This window comes from Mandrillus leucophaeus, unplaced genomic scaffold (assembly GCF_000951045.1).
Source record: "Mandrillus leucophaeus isolate KB7577 unplaced genomic scaffold, Mleu.le_1.0 Scaffold395, whole genome shotgun sequence".
In the NCBI taxonomy this organism is placed as follows: Eukaryota; Metazoa; Chordata; class Mammalia; order Primates; family Cercopithecidae; genus Mandrillus; species Mandrillus leucophaeus.
In genome coordinates this window covers 1,078,601-1,103,455 of record NW_012104198.1, presented here as the reverse complement: position 1 = coordinate 1,103,455, position 24,855 = coordinate 1,078,601, and the positions used below count along the sequence as shown (strand labels likewise).

At 38.9% G+C, this 24,855-nt stretch overlaps 1 protein-coding gene across 1 annotated transcript in view; it reads left to right on the top strand.

Moving 5' to 3' along the window:
• Positions 1-24,855, top strand: part of CCNB3 (cyclin B3) — a 79,677-nt gene that overhangs the window by 35,758 nt on the left and 19,064 nt on the right. Inside the window, exons 6-8 of the mRNA XM_011991343.1 lie at positions 1,164-4,086; positions 5,126-5,221; positions 6,444-6,536. Of these exons, the coding sequence (XP_011846733.1) occupies positions 1,164-4,086; positions 5,126-5,221; positions 6,444-6,536 (3,112 nt within the window). The remainder of the gene's footprint in view (positions 1-1,163; positions 4,087-5,125; positions 5,222-6,443; positions 6,537-24,855) is intronic.

The following is a 24,855-nucleotide window of genomic DNA, read 5'->3' as shown; positions in this document are numbered from 1 at the left end:
AAAAAACTGAAGCACAGAGAGTTAACTTGCCCAAGGTCACCCAGTCAGTAAGTGGAGGAGCCAGGATTTGAATCCAGGCAGTCTAGCTCCAGAGTGCATGTTCTTACCATAGCTAGACTATCTAAAGATCTCTGAAAGTTATCAAGAGGGACCTGGACTCTATCTGGTCAAGCAGAACCTTTTGAAGCACTTTTTTTTTCTTAACAAATCAGTTGGTTTTCATTCTGTTCCTAGATTTGTACAACTATCACCACTATCTAATTTTAGAACTTTTTCAACGCCCTCCGTCCACTAAATCCATACCTATTAGGAGTTCCTTTCCCTTCCCAATCCCCCTTTCTACTCCTACCACTGTCCCAACTTCAGGAAACCACTAGTCTAGTTTCTGCTATGGATATACCTCTATGGATATGTCCATTCTGCATATTTCATATTGAACTAAATCATATCATATCTGGTCTTTTGAAGGTATTTACTCCTGCTGAGACTGGTGATTATATCTGCCTGAAATTCTCTTTCTTCTTATTCTGATCTTTAGTCTTCCTGTGATTTGGTTTCACTAGATTCATCACTCTAATTGAATATACAATCCTATTCAAAACAAAGCTTTGCATCTGACACATGTGACAAGTTTCTATTTTGAGCTTTTTATTACCCCCATTGGGAAAGCATCTCCTTAATAGCCCAGGGTGAGGGGAATGTAGTTAGATACTACCAATGTTAATTATCAGCCCACCTCTTTCATTAGCCTTCAAACAATGTTAATTTCAACCTGAAGTTTACCAGATGCCTTGGGTTGATAGACAAAGACAAATGCAGCTAGTGAAGGAGACTGATGTATGAACAGATAACTCATACAATGTGATAAGTATTATAATAAAAGCCTTTGTATGTAAGGTAATGAAGCATATATAAGAAAACGTAACATGAATTTCAATGGAAAAATTATAGAAAAGTGTAGGAATCTAGGCCATAGAAACTATACAGTGTACTACTTAAGTTGATTCACCATGGTACCTATTGATTTTGTCCCTCTAATCTGTCTTATGGGGTTGAAGCCTCTTCCCCTTTCATACCTTTAGTAAATATAGCAACAAAAGGAAATGGTAGGTGAGGACTCTAGGAACTACATTTTTCTTACCCAGCCATTGTTTCCTTCACAGGCATAAGCTGGAAGTCACACCAGTAGTAGCCTCTACTACCATGGTACCAAACATTATGGAGAAACCACTCATTCCAGACATATCCACCACCTCCAAAATACCCAACACTGAGGAGGCATCTCTCTTCAGAAAGCCATTAGTTTTAAAAGAGGAACCCACTATTGAGGATAAAACCCTTATCAATAAGTCATTATCTTTAAAGAAGTGCTCAAATCATGGGGAGTTGTCCCTATTGGAAAAGCCACAGCCCCTGCAGGAGGAGAGTGGCAGTGATGATGAGTTTGTTATAGAGCCAATGACTTTTAAGAAGACACATAAAACTGAGGAGGCAGCCATCACCAAGAAGACATTATCCTTAAAGAAGAAGATGTGTGCAAGTCAGGGGAAGCAGTCCTGCCAGGAAGAGTTGTTGGCTTTGCAGGATGTCAATACTGAAGAGGATTTCTTCTTTATGGAGTCAATGAGTTTTAAGAAGTCTAAAACTGAGGAGTCAATCCCAATCCATAAGCTATCATCTTTAAAGAAGAAATGTCCCATTTATGGGAAGATGTGCCACTTTAAGAAGCCACCAGTATTGCAGACAACCATCTCCGGAGCGATGTCCTCCATTAAGAAGCCATTGTCCTTTAAGAAGAATCCTACCACTGAGAAGGCGACCGTTTTCCAAGAGCCATCTGTATTTCAAGAGAAGCGCACCACTGAGCATGAGATGTCCATCTTGAAGAAATCATTGACCTTGCAGAAGACCAACTTTAAAGAGAATTCCCTTGTTAAGGAGCCATTAGTCTTTAAGAAGAAGCCTAGCACTGAGGAGGCAATCATGATGCCATTAATATTAAAGGAGCAGCGCATGACTGAGGGGAAGAGGTCCTGCCTGAAGCCATTAATATTGCAGGCGATCACCTCTGGAGAGAAGTCGCTCATTACAAAGCCATTGTCCATTAAAGAAAAGCCATCTACTGAGAAGGAGTCCTTTTCCGAGGAACCATCTGCATTGCAAGAGAAGCACATCACTCAGGAGGAGGTTTCCATCTTAAAGGAGCCCTCATCCTTGCTAAAGTCTCTAACCGAAGAGTCACTTTTTGATGAGACTTTGGCTTTTACAAAGAAGTGTACCATTGAGGAGGCACCCTCTACCAAGAAGCCTTTAATTTTAAAGAGGAAGCACACCACTCAGGGGACAATGTCCCACTTGAAGAAACCACTAGTATTACAGACCACCTCTGGAGAGAAGTCACTTATTAAGGAGCCACTGTCCTTTAAAGAAGAAAAAGTGTCTTTAAAGAAAAAGTGTACCATACAAGCGATGATGTCCATCTGTCCAGAACTGTTGGACTTTCAGGATATGATTGGTGAAGATAAGAATTCTTTCTTTATGGAGCCAGTGTCATTTAGGAAGAACCCTACAGCTGAGGAGACAGTACTTACCAAGACATCATTGTCTGTACGGAAAAAGAAAATTACTCAGGGGAAGACGTCCCACTTAAAGAAGCCACTGGTCTTGCAGAAGATCATTTCCAAGGAGGAGTCACTCTATAAGAAGCTGTTGCCCTTTACAATGAAATCTACAACTGAAGAAAAGTTCCTCTTCCAGGAACCATCTGCATTGAAAGAGAAGCACACCACCTTGCAGGAAGTGTCCCTCTCAAAAGAGTCATTGGCCATCCAGGAGAAGACTACCACTGAGGAGGAATTCTCTCAGGAACTATTTTCATTGCATGTTAAGCATACCAACAAAAGTGAGTCCCTCTTCCAGAAGGCTTTGGTCTTGCAAGAGAAGACTAATACCAAAGAGGATTCCTTGAAGAAGCTGTTGGCCTTGCAGGAGAAAAGTACCACGGAAGAAGAGTCCTTTATCAATAAGCTATTGGTTCTGAAGAAGGAGCTTTCTGCTGAGGCAGCCACAAACATAGAGATGCAATTATCTTTAAAGGAGCAGTCCACTGCTCAGGGAGAAGTGTTCCTCTTGAAGAAGCAGTTGGCTTTGAATGAGAACATCAGTGAAGAGGAGTTCCTTATTAAGCAGCCACTGGCCTTGGAGGGATATCCCAGCATTGAGGAGGGGGAAACCCTCTTCAAGAAGCTTTCGGCCATGCAAGAGGAGCCCAGCATTAAGAAGGAGGCTGTCCTCAAGGAGCCCACTGTTGACAAAGAAGCTCACTTTAAGGAAACTTTGACCTTGCAGGAGAAGCCCAGCATTGAGCAAGAGGCCCTCTTTAAGCAACACTTGGCTTTATGGGAGAAGCCCAGCACTGAGAAGGAGACCATCTTCAAAGAGTCTTTGGACTTGCAGGAGAAGCCCAGCATTGAGAAGGAGACCCTCCTCAAAAAGCCATTAGCCTTGCAGATGTCTACCATCAATGAGACATTCCTCTTAGAAGATATGATAGCTCTGAATGAGAAACCCACCACTAGGAAGGAGTTGTCCTTCAGGGAGCCATTAGCCTTACTAGAGAGTCCCACCTACAAGGAAGACACCTTTCTCAAAACATTCTTGATTCCCCAAGTTGGAACCAGCCCAAATGTGTCTGGCACTGCCCCTGAATCCATAACAGGCAAGTCCAGCATTGCTACCGTGACCAGCATGGGCAAATCTGGTACCATCAACGAGGCATTCCTCTTCGAAGATATGATAACTCTGAATGAAAAACCCACCACTGGGAAGGAGTTGTCCTTCAAGGAGCCATTGGCCTTACAAAAGAGTCCCGCCTGCAAGGAAGACACCTTTCTGGAAACATTCTTGATCCCCCAAGTTGGAACCAGCCCATATGTGTCTAGCACCACCCCTGAATCCATAACAGGCAAGTCCAGCATTGCTACCATGACCAGCGTGGGCAAGTCCAGTACCACCACCGAGTCCAGTGCATGTGAATTTGCTTCTGATAAACCTTTCTCACCACAGGCCAAGGGACCACCAAAGGAGGTATTCATCTCTCTTTCTTCTTAAATTAGATAAAGTGTTCTTTGATATCCTGGACGTGGCTGCTAGCAAAGTGTTTTTTTTTTGTTTTTTGTTTTTTGTGTTTTTTTTTGCCTTCCTAAGCAGTTGAGCCATATACAGTAAGTTATTGAGAGTATCCCTCTACCTAGTGAGAGGGTGATATTTCTTGGGTTTACTTCTGGTTTTATTTAATGATACGTGATGCAGAATCATCTCTTCTCACCGTTTATAGCCTGAGGTTACCCATGATATGGAATATGTTTCCCAGGTTCTTTGACATTTTTCTCTTAAATCAAGTTGGCCTTGTAGAATCTCTTGACTTCCTGATTGGCACAGTGATAGATCTAAGCAATCAGAAAGTATTTATTCCAGTAATACCACAAGGGTCTGGACTACTGTGCTGTATACTTGGGCTTTGCAGTAGTGGCCAGGTAATTTCATTCAGGAAATTGCCTTTCTTAGTAATTGTAATTTGCATCACAATGGGCTTTGGTTAAAAAAAATGGGCAAAGTTCATAGGAGCATCTCCCAAGAAAGGTGGTCTTTACATTGTAAATTTGAATAATGAAGGGATGATATTTAGCAAGCAGGAGGAGAAATGTCCTTTTTGTAGCAAAACAACCTGGGTAAAGGTATAGAAGGGAGGAAAAGACTACCAAAATGAATTGGGCCAGATCAAAGCATTGACATAATTAGGGACCTAAGAAGATAGGTAACACAGCTGAAATAATAAAATAAGAATGTCCATCTTGGAGAATCTTGAGCTTACCTATAAAAAGGGTCCCTTGTTCTGAGGGCAGCGAGGGTATATACAACAAAGACTAGGCATTTCTTGATCACTGGACCATATGAGGATTGCACAGCCAAGGAGTACTGTGTTGTGGCCCAACATATACAAGGCTTGAGGCACCTTAGCAGAAGAAGACAGTGGAGAGAAAGGACTAATCCTTGATATGTATGTGCTAAGTCTTCCTTGGAATAATTCTCCTCATAATATATCTTTTTGGTGATTTCTAAGCAGATAACCCCATGGGAAGATATTGACGAGGACAGCAGTAATCCAAGTTTCAACCCAATGTATGCCAAGGAAATCTTCAGTTACATGAAGGAGAGAGAGGTATGTAGGTTTCTTGGATTTGGGGGTGGGCAATGATTTCTAGTTTTCATTTCCTCATCATTCCATCCTTCAGTATGCAAGTTGAAAGGGTTGGTAATAATGATGATAAAAATAATAATAGCAACAACTAACAGTAGCTTTCTGTGAGTTGGATATTGTACTAACAGATTTGTAGATATTATCTTAATTCTCTCAGTGACTTCATGATGATAGGCATTATTATCTCCCTCTTACAGATAGAGGAAACTGCCCAGAGTCATGTAAGTGGTATATGGTAGAGCTGGGATATGAGCTAAAATCTGATTACCTTGAAGACCATAATCCTGTACATCTAATTGCTAAGAAGACAGTCTTAGACATAAAAATGGTCAAGTAGTCTCTGAGTGGCTGTTCTTAGAGATCTTTTTCCTTCCCTATGCATGTTTCTGGCATTGTATGCAAAATCGTATTCTTTGTTTCATCTCTCCAAACTGGTGAAATTTTATTTCTCCTTTGAAATCTGCCAGTCTCCTTTACCACTAATATTCATCAATTCCAAAGTTTCTTCTATCTCTCTCAACAGAATAGATGGGACCAAGATTATCTACCAAGTAGAATTTTTAGCATGTCATGTATAAGAGGGTGGGTGGATGGAAACCCACCTACAGATCCACCTATCCTCTTTATAGAGAGAGTGCAATTGATTGACTCCAAAGCCCACACTTTTTCTGGCATACCTAAGTAAGGGACATCTTTGTTATAATAAAAGTGTGAGCCTTGGTTCAGCAGTATCAGTTTCACTTGAGATCTTGTTAGAAATGCAGATACCTAGCCCCATCCCAGACCTTCTAAATCAAAATCTGAAGTTTTACATGATCCCCAAGTAGTGCATATGTATGTTAAAGTTTGAGAAGTGCTGTTCTACATAGCATGGTATTGTGCTTTAGATTGAATTGCAAAGAAGGGGCAGAACCTTTTTGGCATTTGTCTACAGCTATAGGTATGTGTCTGCCCTTATTCCCCCTGGATTCTTCAATATCCGCTCTGACACTTGAATATCACATGTGTCTATTTCCCAAAGGATAACTGCAACTTGCCTGGAAAAGGATACTTTGATCTGCCCCTATCTAATACCAGTTGAAAATAAGGAGTTAGAACTATGAGGGAGAAGTTAATTGTTAAGTTACAATTTTGAACTACAAGAAGAGTTTATTTATTAACATTTCTTTCTCATCGATGCCAGGAACAGTTTATACTTACAGATTACATGAACAAGCAGATTGAAATCACCAGTGACATGAGGGCCATTCTTGTGGACTGGTTGGTGGAGGTGCAGGTAAGCCTGACAACTCCTGCTTTAAGGAGCTGCTGTTCTCTTTCTCATTCAGGGCTGCCAGGCCAGAAGCATGGTAAAAATGTACTGGGTCTATAGAGTTGAATAAGCCGTGGTTCCTGCCCTCAAGGAGCTCATGATTTAAGAGGCAAGATAAGATATGCCGACAAGTTAGTATAATAGAAAGTGGAATATACTAAGTACTCTAAGAGTGTTTCAAATAAAATACTGTGAGAACTAATTGTAAGGAGAGACTTTCTAGAAAAGGCAGTGACGGTATGGTCGTTTTATCATTCTTAAAGTCTTGTAAAAGTATATCTAGTGATTTGGATTGGAGTCGATGACAAAGTCTTTCAAGCTTTGGGTGGAATGGATAATAGGAAGTACAGTGTGGCACAGGACATCGCAGGTAGCTGTTTGTTCAAGGTTAGACATTGAGGGAATACTGCTATGAATACTTAGTTATTATTTTATACTAAGGAAGGAGAGCCCAGAGTAGTACATAGCATATAGTGGGTGTTCAGTAAGTATTTGTTGAATGAATGGAATTGAGAGAACTGCTATGTAGTTTGCAAGGAAACATACAGCATGGTCAGTCTATGCCCAGCAGTCTTAGTATGTAATTAGGAAGAAGACAATATAGTTTTATATCCTTTGTTAAGTATCAGAGGAGTGGTTCAGGCTCATTTTGGAGTGACAGACCAAGGAATTGTGGTGGACACAGTATATCTGAACATCAGAAAAGCATGAAAATGTCTCTCGTCTTATGAAAATGGTAGAGAACAGTAAATCAGATACGAGTAAAATTTGGGTAGATCTTAAATAAGTGAAATAGAACCCAAAGATTGCTTATCATTGCCAAGCTGGAAAGAAATTTCTAGTGACTGCCATTGGACTTTATTCTGTTTAACATTCTCATTAGTGATGTAAATGGGAACAGAGAAGATGTATTCATTATATTCCTGGATGGCATGAAACTAGGAGTAGGGATAGGAAATAAACGGCTTACAGAGAAAAAATATCTCTGCCAGCTGGAATGATGAACTAAATATTTTTTATTTAAAGTTTTTGTTATTGCATAAAAATGTACATTATAGCAAAAAGAAATTATAATTACCTGTGATCCCACAACCCTAAACTGCTGTTCTCATTTGTTTGCATATATTATCTCCCCATCTTAAACAGTGGTTATCCATTAGGGGTGCACCTCAGAATCAGATGCCCAGGTCCTATCCCAGACTTATCCAATCAGAATTGTGGGGATGTGGCCCAGGCACACATATTTTTATAAAGCTCCGCAAGTTATGTTAATGTATACCCTTGAAAGAGAATCTCAGTTCTAGAAAATACCATATTGTTTTCATAACTGTAGTTATATGTAGTACTTTTATAACTCTTTGGGTTTTTTATTTTAAAATAACCAAATAACAAAAATGACTTTTTGGATATACAGTTCCATAAAATTTTAATTTGTTTTGAAATAATGGATTCATAAGAAATTGAAAAAAAAGGACAAAGAGAGCTTGTATACCCTTCACCCTAGTTTATCCCGAAGATGACATCTGACATAACTATAGTATAGTGTCATGGTCAGGAAATGGACTTTGTTATAATCCACAGACCTTGTTTAGATTTCAGCAATTTTACATGCACTCATTTGGGGGTGTGTATAGTCTATTTGATCACATGTGTAAATAAATATTTAGTTTATTTTCTTCACGTGTTAATTTTGTAATCACTACCATAGTTAAGGTACAGAACTGTTCCGTCGCCACAAGGATCCCTCATGCCACTTTTTGTTAGCCACAACTATCTCCCTTCCCTCTCCTTCCTGTCCCTGACAAATTATTTGTTTTCCATCTCTATAATTTTGTCATTTCATGAATGTTATATAAATGGAATCATACAGTGTATAGCCTTTTGAGCTTGATGTTTACTACTCACCATAATTCCCCTGAGATCCATCCAAGTTGTGTGTATGAATAGTTCATTCCTTTTTGTTGCTAAGTAGTATTCCATGGTACAGATGTACCATGGTAGTATGGTTTGGCTGTGTCCACACCCAAACCTTATCTTGAATTATAGTTCCCATAATCCCCATGTGTTGTGGGAGGGACCCAGTGGGAGGTAAGTGTATCATGGGGGCGGGTTTTTCCCATGTTGTTCTTGTGATAGTGGATATGTCTCACGAGATCAGATGGTTTTATAAAAGGCAGTTCTCCAGCACACACTCTCTTGCCTGCCACCATGTAAGATGTGCCTTTGCTGCTCCATCACCTTTCGCCATGATTGTGAGGCCTCCACAGCCGTGTGGAGCTGTGAGTCCATTAAACCTCTTTTTCTTTATAAATTACCCAGTCTCAGGTATTTCTTCATAGAAGTATGAAAATGGACTAATACACATGGTATGTTTAACCATTCACCTACTGAAGGACTTTTGGGTTGTTACTAGTTTTTGACTATTAAGGATAAAATTACTATGAATATTTGAATACAGGTTTTTTGTGACTATAGTTTTTATTTCTCTGGGATTAATACTGAAGAGTGTGACAGTTCTATTAATTTTTAGCATATGTATAGATTTGCGTAACCACCACTAGGATTAGGAAATAGAACAGTTTGATCATGCCATAAAAACTTCCTTATGTTATCTGTTTAGAGTCACACCCACCTCCCACCCCTAACTTCTGGAAACCACTGATCTATTCTCTATCTTTGCCTTTTCAAGAATATTGTATAAATGATTTGCATTATATGTAACCTTATGAGACTGGCTTCTTTCATTCAGTATGATGCCTTTAAGATTTATTCAAGTTGTTGCAGATATCATTAATTTTTTTTATTGCTGAGTGGTATTCTGTGGTTCAGATATATCACAGTTTATCCATTCTCCTGTGGAAGTGTATTTAGTTTGTTTCCAGATTTTGATGACTGTGAAAAGAACTGTACATTAATGTACAGGTTTTTATGTGAAGATATGTTTTAATTTCTAATGTCAGCACACAGGAGTGGGATTGTTGGGATGTACGATAAGTGTATGTTTAACTTAATTAGAAATTGCCACAGAGTGGCTGTACATCTTGTATTCTCACCTCCAGTGCATGAGAGTTCTGGTTACTCTGCATTCTTGTCAGCACTTAGTTTTGCTAGTACTTTATTTTACCCATCTAATAGGTATATAGAGGAATCTCCTCATAGTTTTAATTTTTATTTCTTTAAGTTCTAATAATGTTGACAACCATACTTATCATGCATATATCCTCTTTGATGAAATGTCTGTTCAAGTCTTTTCCCAGTTATAAATAGGTTAGTTCATTTCCTTAGTGTCAAGTTATGAGAGTTCTTTACATATTCTGGATACAAATCCTTTGTTGGATATGTGATTTATAAGTATATTCTCTCAGTCTGTAGTTTTTCTTTCTCTTACCAGTGTCTTTCCCAGAGCAAAATTTTTTAATTTTGATAAAGTCCAGTTTATCAATGCTTTCTTTATGGATTGTACTTGCTTCTAAGAACTCTTTGCCTAAACCTAGGTCAGGAATATTCTCTCTGTCTCTCGTGTGTGTGTGTGTGTGTGTGTGTGTGTATTTAAATTTATTTGTTTGTTTGTTTATTTATTTATTTATTTATTTATTTATTTATTTTTGAGACAGAGTTTTGCTTTTGTTGCCCAGGCTGGAGTGCAATGGCATGGTCTCAGCTTACTGCAACCTCTGCCTCCTGGGTTCAAGCGATTCTCCTGCGTTAGCCTTCCAAGTAACTGGGATTACAGGCGCCTGCCACCATGCCCAGCTAATTTTTTAATTTTTAGTAGAGATGAAGTTTCACCATGTTGGCCAGGCTGGTCTCAAACTCCTGACCTCAGGTGATCCGCCTGCCTCAGTCTCCCAAAGTGCCAGGATTACAGGCATGAGCTACTGTGCCCGACTTCTTTCCTATATTTTATCTAAAAGGTTTATAGTTTTACATGTTACATTAAATCTATAGTCCATTTTTAGTTAATTTTTGTATAAGGTGTGAGATTTAGGTCAAGGTTCTTTTTTTGCATATGAATGTCTAATTGTTCTAACACCATGTGTTAGAATTAAAAACTATACTTTCTTCATGGAATTGTTTTTGCACCTTGCTAAAAACAGTTTTATTCTGTTTCCTTTATCTCTGTGTCTCTTCCTTCACCAATATCACACTGTCTTTATTTCTGTAGTTTTATAGTTAGTCTTAAAACTGGATATTGTGATATTTTCAACTCTTTTTTTTAAAAAAAACTGGCTGGGAATGGTGGCTCATGCCTGTAATCTCAACACTTTGGGAGGCTGAGGCAGGTGGATCATGAGGTCTAGAGTTTGAGACCAGACTGACCAACGTGGTGAAACCCCCATCTCTACTAAAAATACAAAAATTAGCCAGGTGTGGTGGCACGCACGTGTAATCCCAGCTACTCAGGAGGCAGAGGCAGAAGAATCGCTTGAACCCGGGAGGCGGAGATTACAGTAAGCCAAGATCACACCACTGCACTCCAGCCTGGGCAATAGAGCGAGACTCCATCTCAAAACAACAACAACACCACAAAACAAAAAAACACCTATTTTAGCTATTCTAGTTCCTTTGCCTTTCTATATAAATTTTAGAATCAGTTTATATCTTTAAAATATTTCTAGGAGTTTGATTGGAATTGAGATATATTTTGTGCAGAAAAGAGTTAAAATAATAGGCCTGATACTGCTGTCCCTAGAAAGGTCTATTTTCAAGGTTGGCCCTTGGCTGGTGATCTGGAAACTTGGCCGGTAAGCAGTCCGTACACTAATGTAAAATTTCCCCGAATGATAATTGTGGCTTACTGTGCTTAAACTCTTTATGCAAACAATATGGTTTAGGCTGAACACCTGCTTTCCTTTTGGGAGTCTGGAACTTCAGAACATGCTAGGCACAGAGTGTTTACTTGACCAGTTCCCAGTAAAATTTTGGGCACTGAGTGATAGTAAGCTTCCTGGTAGACAACACTTTCCACGTATTGTCGCAACTCATTGCTAGAGGAATTAAGTGCATCCTGACGTGACTACTGACAGGATTCTTAGAAGCTTGCTTGTGGCTTTGTCCAGACTTTGCTCCATGCTTCTTATCCCTTTGCTGATTTTGCTTTGCATCCTTTCACTGAAATAAATCATAGTCATGAGTATGACTATATGCTGAGTCCTGTGAGCCCTCCTAGGAAATCATTGTGCTTGAGGGGGTCTTAGGGAACCCCAGTACACATCTATAGGTGAATTCAGATAGAATTGACATGTTACTATGTTGAATCTTCCAACCTATGGTATGTCTCTACATTTATTTAAATTTTCTTTGATTTATTTTTCTCATCATACAGATCCTATACATGTTTTGTTAGATTTAGAAAAAATATTTTCTTTTATTGAAGCTATTGTAAACGATGTTTTTTAAATTTAGCTTTCTATTTGTACATTGCCAGTGTGAAATACGGTTGATAATTGTGTGTTGGCCTTGTATTCTGTGACTTTGCTAAAACTCGGGAGTTCTTTTTTTGTAGGTTTCTTGGGATTATCTACATAGATAATTGTGTCATCTGCAAATGGGGACCGTTTTATTTCTTCCTTTCTAATCTCCATGCTTTTTATTTCATTTTCATGTTTTATTATACTGCCTGAGACTTCCATTATGATGTTGATATAGAAGCAATAAGAATGGACAGCATTGCCTTGCTCCTGATCTTAGGAGGAAAGCATTGACTTTAACTATTAGTGTGATTTTAACTGTAGGACTTTTGTAAACACCTTTGATCAGGTTGAGAAAGTTACTCTCTATTTCTAGTTTGATGCTGTGTAATATATTTTTTATCATGAATAAATGTTGGACTTTGTCAAATGCTTTTTTCCTGCATCTATTGATATGATTTTTTTTTGTTTTAGACTAATATAGTAAGTTACATCAATTGATCTTCAAAAATAGAAGCAACCTTATATTTATATTCCTGAGATAAACCCTATTTTGTCCTGGTATATTTTTCTTTTTATGTATTGCTGGATTTGATTTGCAATATTTTGTTGAGGATTTTTACATCTATGTTTATGATGGATGTTGAGATGTTGGTCTGTAGTGTTCTGGTTGGGTTTTTTATTTGTTTGTTTTTTGTTCTGGTATCAGAATAATAGTGATCTTGTAAAATAAGTTGGGAACTATCGCAACCCTTCTGTTTTCTGGAAGGGATGTGTAGAACTGATGTCATTCTTGGTAGAATTTGCAAGTGAAAACATTGGAGCCTGGAGGGTTTTTTCCCCCAAAAGGTTTTCAGTGAAGAATATCATTTCTTTAATAGTTATAAGGTTATTTAAGTTATCTATTTCATATTGGTGACTTTTGGTAGTTTGCAGTTTTCAAGGAGTTGGTCCCTTTCATCTAAGTTGTCGAATTTATGTGCATAGAGCTGCTCATAGTGTTCCCTCTTTCATTCCTGATACTGGTAATTTGTGTCTTCTCTTGTTTTGTTTGTCAGTCTTGCTAGAGGTTTGTTAATTTTATTCATCTTTCCAAGGAACCAGATTTTGGTTTCATCCATTTTTCCTTATTTTTCTGTTTTTAGTATTCTTCATATCTGCTCTAATTTTTATAGTTTTAAAAATAGTTCCCTTTCTTCTTGCTTATGTCTTAATTTCTTTATTATCCATGGTGATTTTCTATGTACTAACTCTGTTACTGACACAGGAGTACTGAAGTCTTCAGCGATAATTGTGGATTTGTCTATTTCTAAGTTTTGTCATTTTTTGTTTTGTGTTTTTTGAAGTTCTGTTGTTAGGAACATACACATTTAGGATTATTATATCTTCTTTATATTTATTTCTGACTTTTTCTTCATATAACAATGGTTATATGATTGCAAACATCTTTCCGGTCAAACTGACATATTTCTATATCCATTTTGTTTGCAGTATGGTATTTCTCTTCTGTCGTACCCATCCTGCTATTAATGGACATTTAGGTTATTTTCAAATATTGCTCTTTGAAATAACCCTGTAGTGAATATACATATATGTGCATTTTTTATAATTTTACTATTGTTTCTTTGGACCAAATGACTAGGAATAGGGTTATTAGATCAAAACATGCACATGAAAAATTTTTGTACATGTTGACAACTATCCTTCTGAAATGTCATGACCACTTATGCTTTTACCATTACTGAATGAAAATGCTTATTTTCCCATAATCTTATCAACACAAGAACTTATATTTTTTACCATCCAATAAGTGAAACATTTTAATGTGTTATTTTAGTTAGATGTACAGAAGCATTGGCATTTTAAGTAGTCAGGTTTTTCAGTTCTTTCCCTTATAGCTTTAAGATTTGTTTCTTGCTTAGGAAAGTCATTAGTCCATAATTATATAAATATTTCTCCAAATTTTTTTCTAGAATATTTATAGTTTCATTTCTACTTCTAAATCCTTAGTCTGTTTGGTGTCAGAATCTAAACACCTTTCTCCAATGATTATCCAGTTATTCTAACACCATTTATTTTCATTATACACTGGTTTGAAATGACACCTTTATCATATATACTTGAGTTTGTTTGTAGTCTTTCCAGTTCTCTTCCATTGATCTATTTGTCCACTCTAACATCAGTAGTATGCTGTTTTTATTATTATGGCTTTGTAATACAGTTATTGCCTCTTTACTCATCTTTTATAAAATATTCCTGGTTGTTCTTGCATATTAATTTTTCCAGGTGAGCTGTAGAATAATTTTGTCAAGTTTTCAAAAATAGCCCGTTAGGATTAATTCAGGAAAAATTCGCAGACTTTATAATATCAAACTTACTAAGTCAATTATGTTGTGTCTATTTACTTCCCAGGTATTTTAGAATTTCAAGTTTGAAAAAATTGTCTTCATATTGGTCCCACTAACTTAAAAATGTTTTTCTTGAGTATTGAGAATTTTTTAAATGTTATGAGTGTTATCCTTTTTCCAAGATTTATTGCTAGTATATTGGGAAACAGTTGATTTCTTAATGTATTTTATGTTCATCTACTTTGCTGAAATTAGTCATGATTTGTTTAATTTACTCTTGGGCTTGATATGCTTATAGTTTATTTAGAATTTTTGCATCTTTGCTCATAAATCAGATTCCTTTTTAAGTTTCTATTGAAGGATGCTGTCATTATTAAGTGTGGTTTAATAAAGATTTAATAAAGGTCTTTATAAAGGATTACTCTAGCTTTTTAATTTAATTAGGGAAATGTTCTGGCAGTACTAAATTTAACACAGGAATTGTATTTTCCTTGAGGAACTTTTCCATGAACCCATCAATGTATATAGTGCCATTTTTGTGTGTGATTCTTTGAGAAATTTTTCTAATAACAATGGCTATTGGCCTAGTAAGGTTTTCTTGCCCTTCTTGAGTCGTTTTTGTAGTTTATATTTTCCTGTTTTGTTTTGTTTTGTTTTGAGACAGGGTCTCACTCTGTCACCCAGACTGGAGTACAGTGGCGCAATCTTGGCTCACTGCAATCTCCGCCTCCCAGGCTGAAGCTCTTCTCCTGCCTCAGCCTCCAGAGTAGCTGGGATTACAGGTGTGCGCCACTACTGCCCAGCTAATTTTTGCACTTTTAGTAGAGGCGGGGTTTCACCATGTTGGCCAGGTTTGTCTCAAACTTCTGACCTCAAATGATCCACCCACTTTGACCTCCCAGAGTGCCGGGATTACAGGTGTGAGCCACCGCGCCTGGCCTTGTAGTCTATATTTTCCTAAAAATGTATCCATTTCTTGGATATATTGTTATTATCATAGATTGTACATAATATTTTATAACCCTTTATAATGATTTCTTTTCTCATTGTATGATGTGTTATCTTCCTCACATGTGCTTGCATTCATATCTACATGTTCTTTTCCTCAATTTTCCTCACAAGCAGTTTTTAAAAAATCCTCTAGTCTTTTCAAAGAACCAGCTCATGGGTAAATAGATACTTTTTCTGTTTTAAAAATTCATTTAACATCTGCTTTTATTTTTATTTTATTCTTGTTTTACTAAGGTTTATTTTGTTGTTTTCCCTAGCTTCTTGAAATGAATGCTAAGTCTGTTTTAATTATTCTTGACTTCATAACAAAAGATCCAAAGCTATACATTTTCTTCTAAGTATAGTTCTGAGTATATCCCATTAATTTTGAAAAATAGTTTTGTAGCTATCTTGATTTTTCTCAATAATCTGCAGTCGCAATTTTTATTTCCTCTTTGACCCTGTTTTTTGGTGTTTTCAGTGCTTAACATTTTTAAAATATGTTCCTTTTCTTTATTTGATTTATCCTTTTATTATAAATTTCTAGATTTATTTCATTGTGTATTGAAAATGTGACCTGAATTATTTCTTTCTTAAAGTTAATAAGGTTTTCTTCCTGGTTTCAGGTATAATAATTTTGTATAAATGATTCACTGAAGAACTGTATTCTCTATAGGGTACAATGATCGTTATATCAATTTTGGCTTAATAATTACATAATTCATATGCTAATTTATTTTTTCTAATTTATCAAAGCCTAAGAGCAGTATGGTAACTACCCACAAATACTATTGCTTAGTTAATTTCTCCTGGCATTTCTTCACCTCTGCCATCCTACCTTAACCTCCTTGATTTATACAATATTTTAACTGAAAAATTCTGAAAAGGAATTTTGAGGAAAGAGACTTTATTCCAGTGAACAGTTTGCAAGCCAGGAGATACAGCCTTCAGTGTAAAATAAAGGTGTGCTCCTGAGAAAAAAATTAAGGGTTTAGGTTTTCCAGCAAAAATTCCCACCCAGATTGCCAATCAGGTCTATTTATGCAAATGAAAAATTCAAACTTGCTTAGTTCTGATTGGTATATGGTATACACAGCTGAGTTCTGATTGGTTGATACAGTGGAACTTTCATTGGCTGGTAACTCTGATTGGCCAAGGCAAGTGAACTCCGAAAGTCTCAAAATTAAAAATGTGTGAGTTTTACACAGACCTCTGAGCACCTATGTGACCTCTAGTCAGCAAATGGTCACTTGGCTGTATTTCAAATTTTGGCCCAGGTAGTTACTGAGGATCCATCCTGAAAGATTGGCTGTTTCAGGTTTACATTTGTTCACAGTGTATATGTGTAAGTGTTCATATATATATGTGTGTGTGTGTGTGTTTGTGTGTGTGTACATAATAACACTTTTCTCCTAACTCTGTGGGGTAACAACTATAAATTGTTTGGGTGTATTCTTACAGATCCTTTATTGTATGTCTTATCACTTTTTTTAAAGTTTTTTTTTATTATCCTTTTAAAATCCTAGGTTATATGAGCAATACATGAAATATAGCTTTTAATTGTGTGGGTTACATATTTTTGTTGTATGAATAATATGAATAGGTTATGCTGTACACATTGCTCTGCACCTTGCTTTTTTAGGAATAAGTCTTAGTCATCTTTCCATATAAGTATAGATCTACAACATGCTTTTAAACTGTGGCATGATATCTTTTTATGTGAATATAGTCTGTATTTAGTTAACGAACTCTTTTGATAGACCTGGTCTGTTAATTTCCCCTCAAGTAAGCTGAGATAATTTGCATATTTTAGTTCATTCCTTCTTCTGATTTTAGTTGAAATAGTCTAGGCTTTTAGATCCAGATTATATGTAATATATTGTCTTCCCTATGGATAATTATTTTTGACATTTCTGGATGTGAGCCTGTTTTCCTTAATTTTGTCTGGTATATTGTGAGTCCTTTCAATCTAAAAGTTCATTATTTCTTTGACTCAGATAAATTTTTATCTTTTGTTTTTTGACATTATTACCCTTCTGCCTTTTCTCTTCGTGTGTGTGTGTCTCCAGAATTTATTCCCTCAAGTTTTTATTCATTATCTTCAATATTCTTTTATCTCTTAATTCTGGGAGAATTTCTTAAGGTAGCCATTGGAATAACTGATTTGGTTTTGGCAGTATCTAATATGCTGTTCATTGCCTCCGTTACATTGTTTAAATTAGTTCCTTTTTTCATCAGAAATCAGTCTTTCTGGATCCCAGAATGTCCTCTTTTCATAGATTCAGTGTCCTCTCAGACCTTGTTGAGGGTGTACTCTTTAAAAGTGTATTTCAGTTCTTTGGAATAAAAAGATTGCGTAGATAGACACTTACTCTGATTCTTCAGGATTTTTCTCCTTTAAAAATTACTTGTTCTTTTTTTTATACATCTGGTTGATTTTCTCTGTATTTGTAGAAGGTGGTAGATCTTTGAGTTTTGGAATTTGAGGCGGATTTTATCAGATTTGTCTCCTAGTTCAAGACTAAGAGTATTCTTTATATGTTCTATAGTTTTGATTTATTTGTTACTTCCCTTTTGTTTCTTCTTACCCATCTCTAGATAGGGAGAGCAGTTGTTTCTGAAGAATTGGGAGAGTGTTATATAACCAGAGGCACTTGTGAGGAAAGGAGAGAATCTTGCTAATGTGCTGAAGGGCTTCTTGTCCATATTTGTTGTAGCTGCTTGAAGTTACCTGCAGCTCTGCCCCTGTTTTCTGACCAGCACAGAGACGCCTGTTTGGAGCCTGATGCTGAGAGGGCCGAAAACCATATCATGTGAAGAACAGTTAGACGAAGTCAAGTTATTTGTTCTAGAATGGGAAAGGTTTATAGGAGACATAATAACTATCTTCAGTAGTTAAAGGGTTGTCACAACAAGGATTAGACTTGTTTTATGTGGTTCCAAGTGGTAGAATTATGTTAGAAGGGTATCATCTTATATTCAAGGAAGGAGAATTGCTATAACTGACACAGCTGGTGTTTTAAATATTTATTGCCTCTAGATTTCAAACATTCATTCAGATATAACCCACACACTTTGATGTTACCACTTGATACCAACATGCATGAATGCATGCATAAGTGGCCAAGTGCCTATGTGAGGTACTAGGAGGCTATGCAAGCACTGGCTGTGCCATTTGCTCACAGAGGCATTATCCTTAGAGAACTGCTGCTTTCCATTCCTATGCTCTTTTTATTTTTCATAATCACCTTACTGTAATTTATTGATACTTAACATGGTAGTCATTACTTTTCACATGCATGAGCTCGTTCCATCCCTTTCTCCTGACATTCCTTTAGACAATGTGGTAGGCAGAATAAAATGTCCATTTTCTAATCCATAGAACCTGTACATATGTTACCTTACCTAGTAAAGGGGAATTAAGGTAGCAGATGGAATTAAGGTTGCCTATCAGCTTAATTTAAGATAGTGCAATTATCCTCGATTACCCAAGTGGGCCCAATGTAATCATAAGGATCCTTAAATATAGAAAAGGGAGGCAGAGAGTGATATAATGTGAGAACAACTTGGCTGGCTATTGCTGGCTTTGAAGGTGGAAGGGCCCACAGAACAAGGAATGCAGGCTGCCTCTAGAAGCTAGAAAAAAAAAACAAGAAAATGGATTCTCTACTAGAACCTCCAGAAAGCAACACAGCCTTGATGACACCTTGATTTTTAACCCAGTAAGACTCATTTTGGCCTTCTGGCCTCTAGATCTGTAATATAAAGAATTGGTGGTGGTATAAGGCATTACGTTTGTGGTAATTTATTATAGCACTGTGTTAGATCATTCTCACATTGCTATAAAGAAATACTTGGGACTGGGTAATGTATTTAAACAAAAAAGGTTTAACTGGCTTACAGTTCTGCAGGCTGTATAAGCATGATGCTGGCGTCTGCTCAGCTTCTGGGGAGGCCTCATGGAGCCCTCATGGAGCTTTTTACTCATCACAAAAGGTGAAGCAGGAGCAAGCACATCACATGGCAAAAGCAGGAGCAAGTGGGGGAAGTGCCATGCACTTTTAAACAACCAGATTTTGCAAGAACTCACTATGATGAGGACAGCATCAGGCCATGAGGGATCTGTCCCCATGACCCAAACACCTCCTACCAGGCCCCACCTCCAACACTGGGGATTACAATTCACCATGAAATTTAGAGGGGACAACATCCAAACTATATCATTTCACCCCAACCCCTCAAGTTTCACATTCTTCTCACGTTGTAAAATTCAATAATCCCCTACCAATAGTCCCCCCAAATCTTAACTCATTCTAACATCAAGTCCAAAGTCTCATCTGAGACAAGGCAAGTTCCTTTTACCTATGAACCTATAAAATCAAAACAAGTTATTTACTTCCAAGATACAATGGAGGTACAGGTATTGGGTAAATACTCCTATTCCAAAAGGGAGAATGAACAAAAGGGGGTCTGAAACCCAGTAGGGTTTAAATCTTAAGCCCTGTCATTTAATCTTAAATGTAATAAAGTCATTACATCTTAAAGTTCCAAAATAATCTCCTTTGTCTCCGTGTCCCACATGCAGGGCACACTGCTGCAAGGGGTGGGCTCCTAAGGCTTTGGGCAGCTCTGCCCCTGTGACTTTATGGGGTTCAGCCCTGGTAGCTTCTCTCATGGGCTGGAGTTGAGTTCCTGTCGCTTTTCTAGGCTCAGGATGCAAGCTGCCCATGGCTCTACAATTCTGGGGTCTGGAGGATGGTGGCCCCCTTCCCACAGCTCCACTAGGCAGTGTCCCAGTGGGGACTCTGGTGAGGGGGTTCAACCCCGTATTTCCCCCCCTAACTGCCCTCATAGAGGTTCTCTGGGGGGATTCCACCCCTGCAGCAGGATTCAGCCTGGACATCCAGGTTTTTCCATACATCCTCTGAAATCTAGGTGGCGGGGGCCAAGCCTCCTTCACTCTTGCACTCTCTGTGCCTACAGACTTAACACCACATGGAAGCTGCCAGGGCTTATGGCTTGCACCCACTGGAGCAGTGGGCCCAAGTACCTGGGCCCCTTTGGGCCCCTTTGAGCTGCAGCTGGGGCTTCAGGAATGCAGGGAGCAGTGTCCTGAGGCTGCACATGGAAGTCACCCCCCACTCACCCTCCTAGGCCTCTGGGTCTGTGATGAAAGGGCTACCTTGAATATCTCTGAAAAGCTTTAAATGCCTTTTTCCCATTGTCTTGTCTATCAGCACTTGGCTCCTTTTTAGTTATGTAAATCTCTCTAGCCATTGGTTGTTCCCAAGCCTGCTTGGATTCTTCCCCTGAAAACAGTATTTTCTTTTCTACTACATGGCCAGGCTGTAAATTTTCCAAACTTCTGCACTCTGCTTCCTCTTTAAATATAAACTTCCAACTTTAAGTGATTTATTTGCTCCTGCATCTTAGTGTAGGCTTTTAGAAGCAGGCAGGCCCCATCTTGAACACTTTTCTGCTTAGAAATTTATTCTGCCAGACACCCTAGGTTGTTACTTTAAGTTCAAACTTCCACAGATCCCTAGAGCATGGACACAATGTGGCAGGACAAGCCACAGACAAGAACCCCTCAGATACGGAGTTGTGGAAGGAAAGGACTTTATTCAGCTGGGAGCATTGGTGGACTCAGGTCTCCAAAATCTGAGCTCCCGGAGTGAGCAATTCCTGTGCTTTTTAAGGGCAAGGGCTTACAACTCTGAGGGGGTCTGCCTGAGAGGGTCATGATCGATTGAGCAAGCAGTGAGTACATGACTAGGGGCTGCATGCACCGGTAATCAGAATGGAACAGAACAGGACAGGGATTTTCACAGTGCTTTTCCATACGATGTCTGGAATCTATAGATAACATAACCGGTTAAGTCAGGGGTTTTTAACTACCAGGCCTGGAATGCAGTGCCGGGCTGTCTGACTACTGATTCGCTTCTGTCTTTTCTTTAACTCCTACTTTTTCTTTGAGGCAGAAATTGGTCATAAGACAATATGAGGGGTGGTCTCCTCCCTTATTCCCCCGCTTTGAGAACCTCACTCATTAGTGGGAGTTCTCACTTTCATCCTCACTACCTGTGTCTTTTTGCAAGACAGATTGATAGTGATTCATATAGTACACTTGTGCTGAAGCATTTTGGTGAACTAAGGTAGCGATGAAGCTTTTTATCATTTGAAGAAGTACAGGTAGCAAACAAGGGAGTAGTAAGCAGGTTCCTATTACTATTATAACTCCTGTTATAAGAGTTTTAAATCCTCCTAGCGCTGGGAACCATTTTCCAAACATGACCCCAAGATCAAATCCATGCCACACTTGCATGGGCATATGTGCCAGTTTTGTCATATCTCTATGTCTTCAACTACTTGCCCTTGATCATCTGTATGTAGACAGCAATTAGTAAGGTTAAATTGCCTATAGACCTCTCCTTCAGCTGCTAGCAAGTAGTTGAGAGCCAATCTATTTTGATAGATAGCATTTCTCATCTGAGTTTCTTGCCAGGCCAGAATAGTCAAGGCTCTGCCAGTTTTATTAGTGATGATTTCTAAGACAGCTTGTAACTGTATGATTCGGTTGAGCATGTAAATGGGGGGTCCAGTATCCCCACAAGCTGTCTTGTGCCCAAGTAGCAGGCCCATAATATTGTATGATTCTCTCGGGACCATTCATCATCTTTCTAATTTCCTGTAGCTATGCTTCTCTTTTTGCAGGAAGCATGGACATGGCAGCCCAGGAGTTCGCCTGTTTTTATAGGCAGTAGGAAGAAAGATGGTTTAATAGTGCCAATAACACAACTACCTGCCCACTGGTTGGGTAATTTGGTGTAAGCTCTATGCCCAAATATCCAGTATAATTCAGTGGGGGCTGTCCAGTCCTGGTGGGACTCTGGGTGGGTCCACACGGTTTGCAACTTTGGGAATTTACTAAATGGATTCCTTTCTGTGTGATTTGAACTCCACCAAGTGACTGTTTTTGTGGTACCATTATACAGTTTCTGTCCCAGACAACTAAGTCGTCCTACGGGGTGAGTGAATTCTTTTCCTTCTCTAGCTATGCAATATTGTCCAATAATTGAGGCTTTTAGGATGCAGAAATTATCAGGGTGATTCTTTTGAGCCGGGAATTCATCAGGAACTGGGTCTGTAGGTACTAATTCTCGGGCTTCCTATGGCCATTGATCTCCCATTACAGTTCCTCCACATACATAACATGAAGTGACATTGAGAGACTGGGCTACATGCTTGGCTAATTGCAAAAACAAATTTCTTGTTTTTCCTGGAATTTCTGGTACTGGCACATGTAGTTCATCATAGAAAGTTTGAAACACTGACTCAGGAGAGCATTTGTAAACTTCTCCTCGAACTAAGATATTTACTCAAGGATCCAGTCTGGCCCCACTGATTCCTAAGGCCACATGCTTCCCTTTTTTCCAGCGAGCATCAAGGGTATTGGTTATTACCAGCTCTAAGGGTTACATTGTCCCTTAGTATGGGAAGGGCCACTTTTTCCTTTCTGAAGGTAGACTGGATCCTTTTCATTTTTTATCCAAGTGGCACAAATGACACAAGACCAGTATCTACATTCATTTCCACACAGTCCTAATTCATGAAAAATGCACTTATTTTCAGTCATATAGCCTTTTTCCCAATCAAAAGAGCCACATCCCCTTCCTAACTCTATTATTAATGACAGCACAGACATCAAATTTCAAGATTATGCATTTGGGCACTCCTTTTTCTTCTGTTTTGGCTAATACTTTACTTGTATCATTTACGAGTCCCCACCAGGCTTCAGTCCTTAATCTTATTTCAAAAACTCTGGATATGAGAGGCTCAGAGGGGTCATAACACACATCTAGGTGGTCGTTTCCTGGGCTACATACCTTGTACTGGGTGTCATTTTATAAACATGTTCCTTTTAAAGTTCCTAGGCATTCATAGTAACTATAGAACAGAAAGATTGTTTTAACTTGTTGCACTACCTCAGTAACCTGATGTATATACACTGAGAGCAATCCTCCATGCAGGGAAAATCGGTGGAAGTTTTTACTATACAAGTCCAAATTACAAGGAAAATGAGTCCCACGATGATTCCCCTCATGCTTTGGCTGTGCGTAGACCAGTCAGCTTCTGGGTGTGACTAGAGCAGGTCTTGTTGTCCTCCTCAGAGTCACTTTGCAGGGGTTGTCCGGGCTCGGTTTTACCTCCCAGGTTTCAGTGGCTGCAGGTTTCACACAGCTGTGGTGGATCCAGGCTGGGATTCCTTCTACCTTTACAGCCGTGGGAGTGGTCAGGATTGTGGTCTGAGATCCTTTCCACTGTGGCCACAAAAGGGCTACATTCCAGTCCTTGATCCACACGTGATCACCTGGAGAGAAAGGGTGAACTGGGGAGAATAAGCTGACGGGACACCTCTCATTTACTCAAGTTGAGATTGTCTGTGTAATTTTCCCCAAAGCCTGTAGCTGTTGCTGTAACTCAATTTCACCTAACTCTCGGGGAGTGCCTGGAAGCTCCCATAGTATAGGAGGAGGCCGAGGCCTATGATACAGTATTTCATAAGGGGATCATCCTGTTTTCTTAGAAGGGGTGCATCTAATTTTAAACAATACCATAGGAAGGGCCTGTATCCATTTTAATCCTGTTTCCTGACATACTTTCCCTAAACTATTTTTGATGGTCCGATTCATTCGCTCTACCTTTCCAGAACTCTGAGGTCGGTAGGTGGCACGTAGCTTCCAAGTGATTCCTAATGCCTTTGCTGTCTTCTGTACCAAGTCAGCCACAAACACCAGCCCGTTATCTGAGCCAATTTGTAAGGGCAGTCCAAACCTAGGAATAAGATCTCAGAGAAGCACACGGGTTACTTCGTAGGCCTTTTCAGTTCGTGTTGGATAAGCCTCCACCCACCCAGAGTAAGTACACACAAGAACCAGCAAATACTTGTTACCTCCACATTTCAGCATTTCTGTGAAATCTACCTGAAGATCCTCAAGAGGAGCTGCTCCATAAACTTGTATGCCAGGTGGAACAGTGGGGCCTTGCCTCGCATTGTGCTGTCGGCAAGTAATGCACTGTTGTGCTACTGCTTTGGCAAGGGCTGGCAAGTGTGAGATGTAGTGGCCTACATCTCACTGTACTGACCTAACAACTTTTCAAGTGACTCTTGACCTAGATGAGTGGTTTCGTGCACAGCCAGTACGACTGTGGCTCCCAGCAACTGCGGCACAGCTACCCTCCTATCTGGCAGTCTGATCCATACTTCTTTTATTACTTGCCCCCCTTCTGTGTGGAAAAAGTCTTTTTCTTCCTTAGAATAGGTAGGTACCAGGTCAGGTGTTTGAGGGAGTAAGGGGGCTGCTACTGATGTCTGATAAGGGGTAGGATGCTGCTTTTAGAGCTGTTGAGTCAGCTTGGGAATTTCCTAAGGCCACTGAGGTGGAGGCTTGCTGGTGTCCCCTGCAGTGCATGACTGCCACCTTCTAAAGTTTCCACACTGCCTCTAATTGTAGAATTTCGTGTTGATATTTT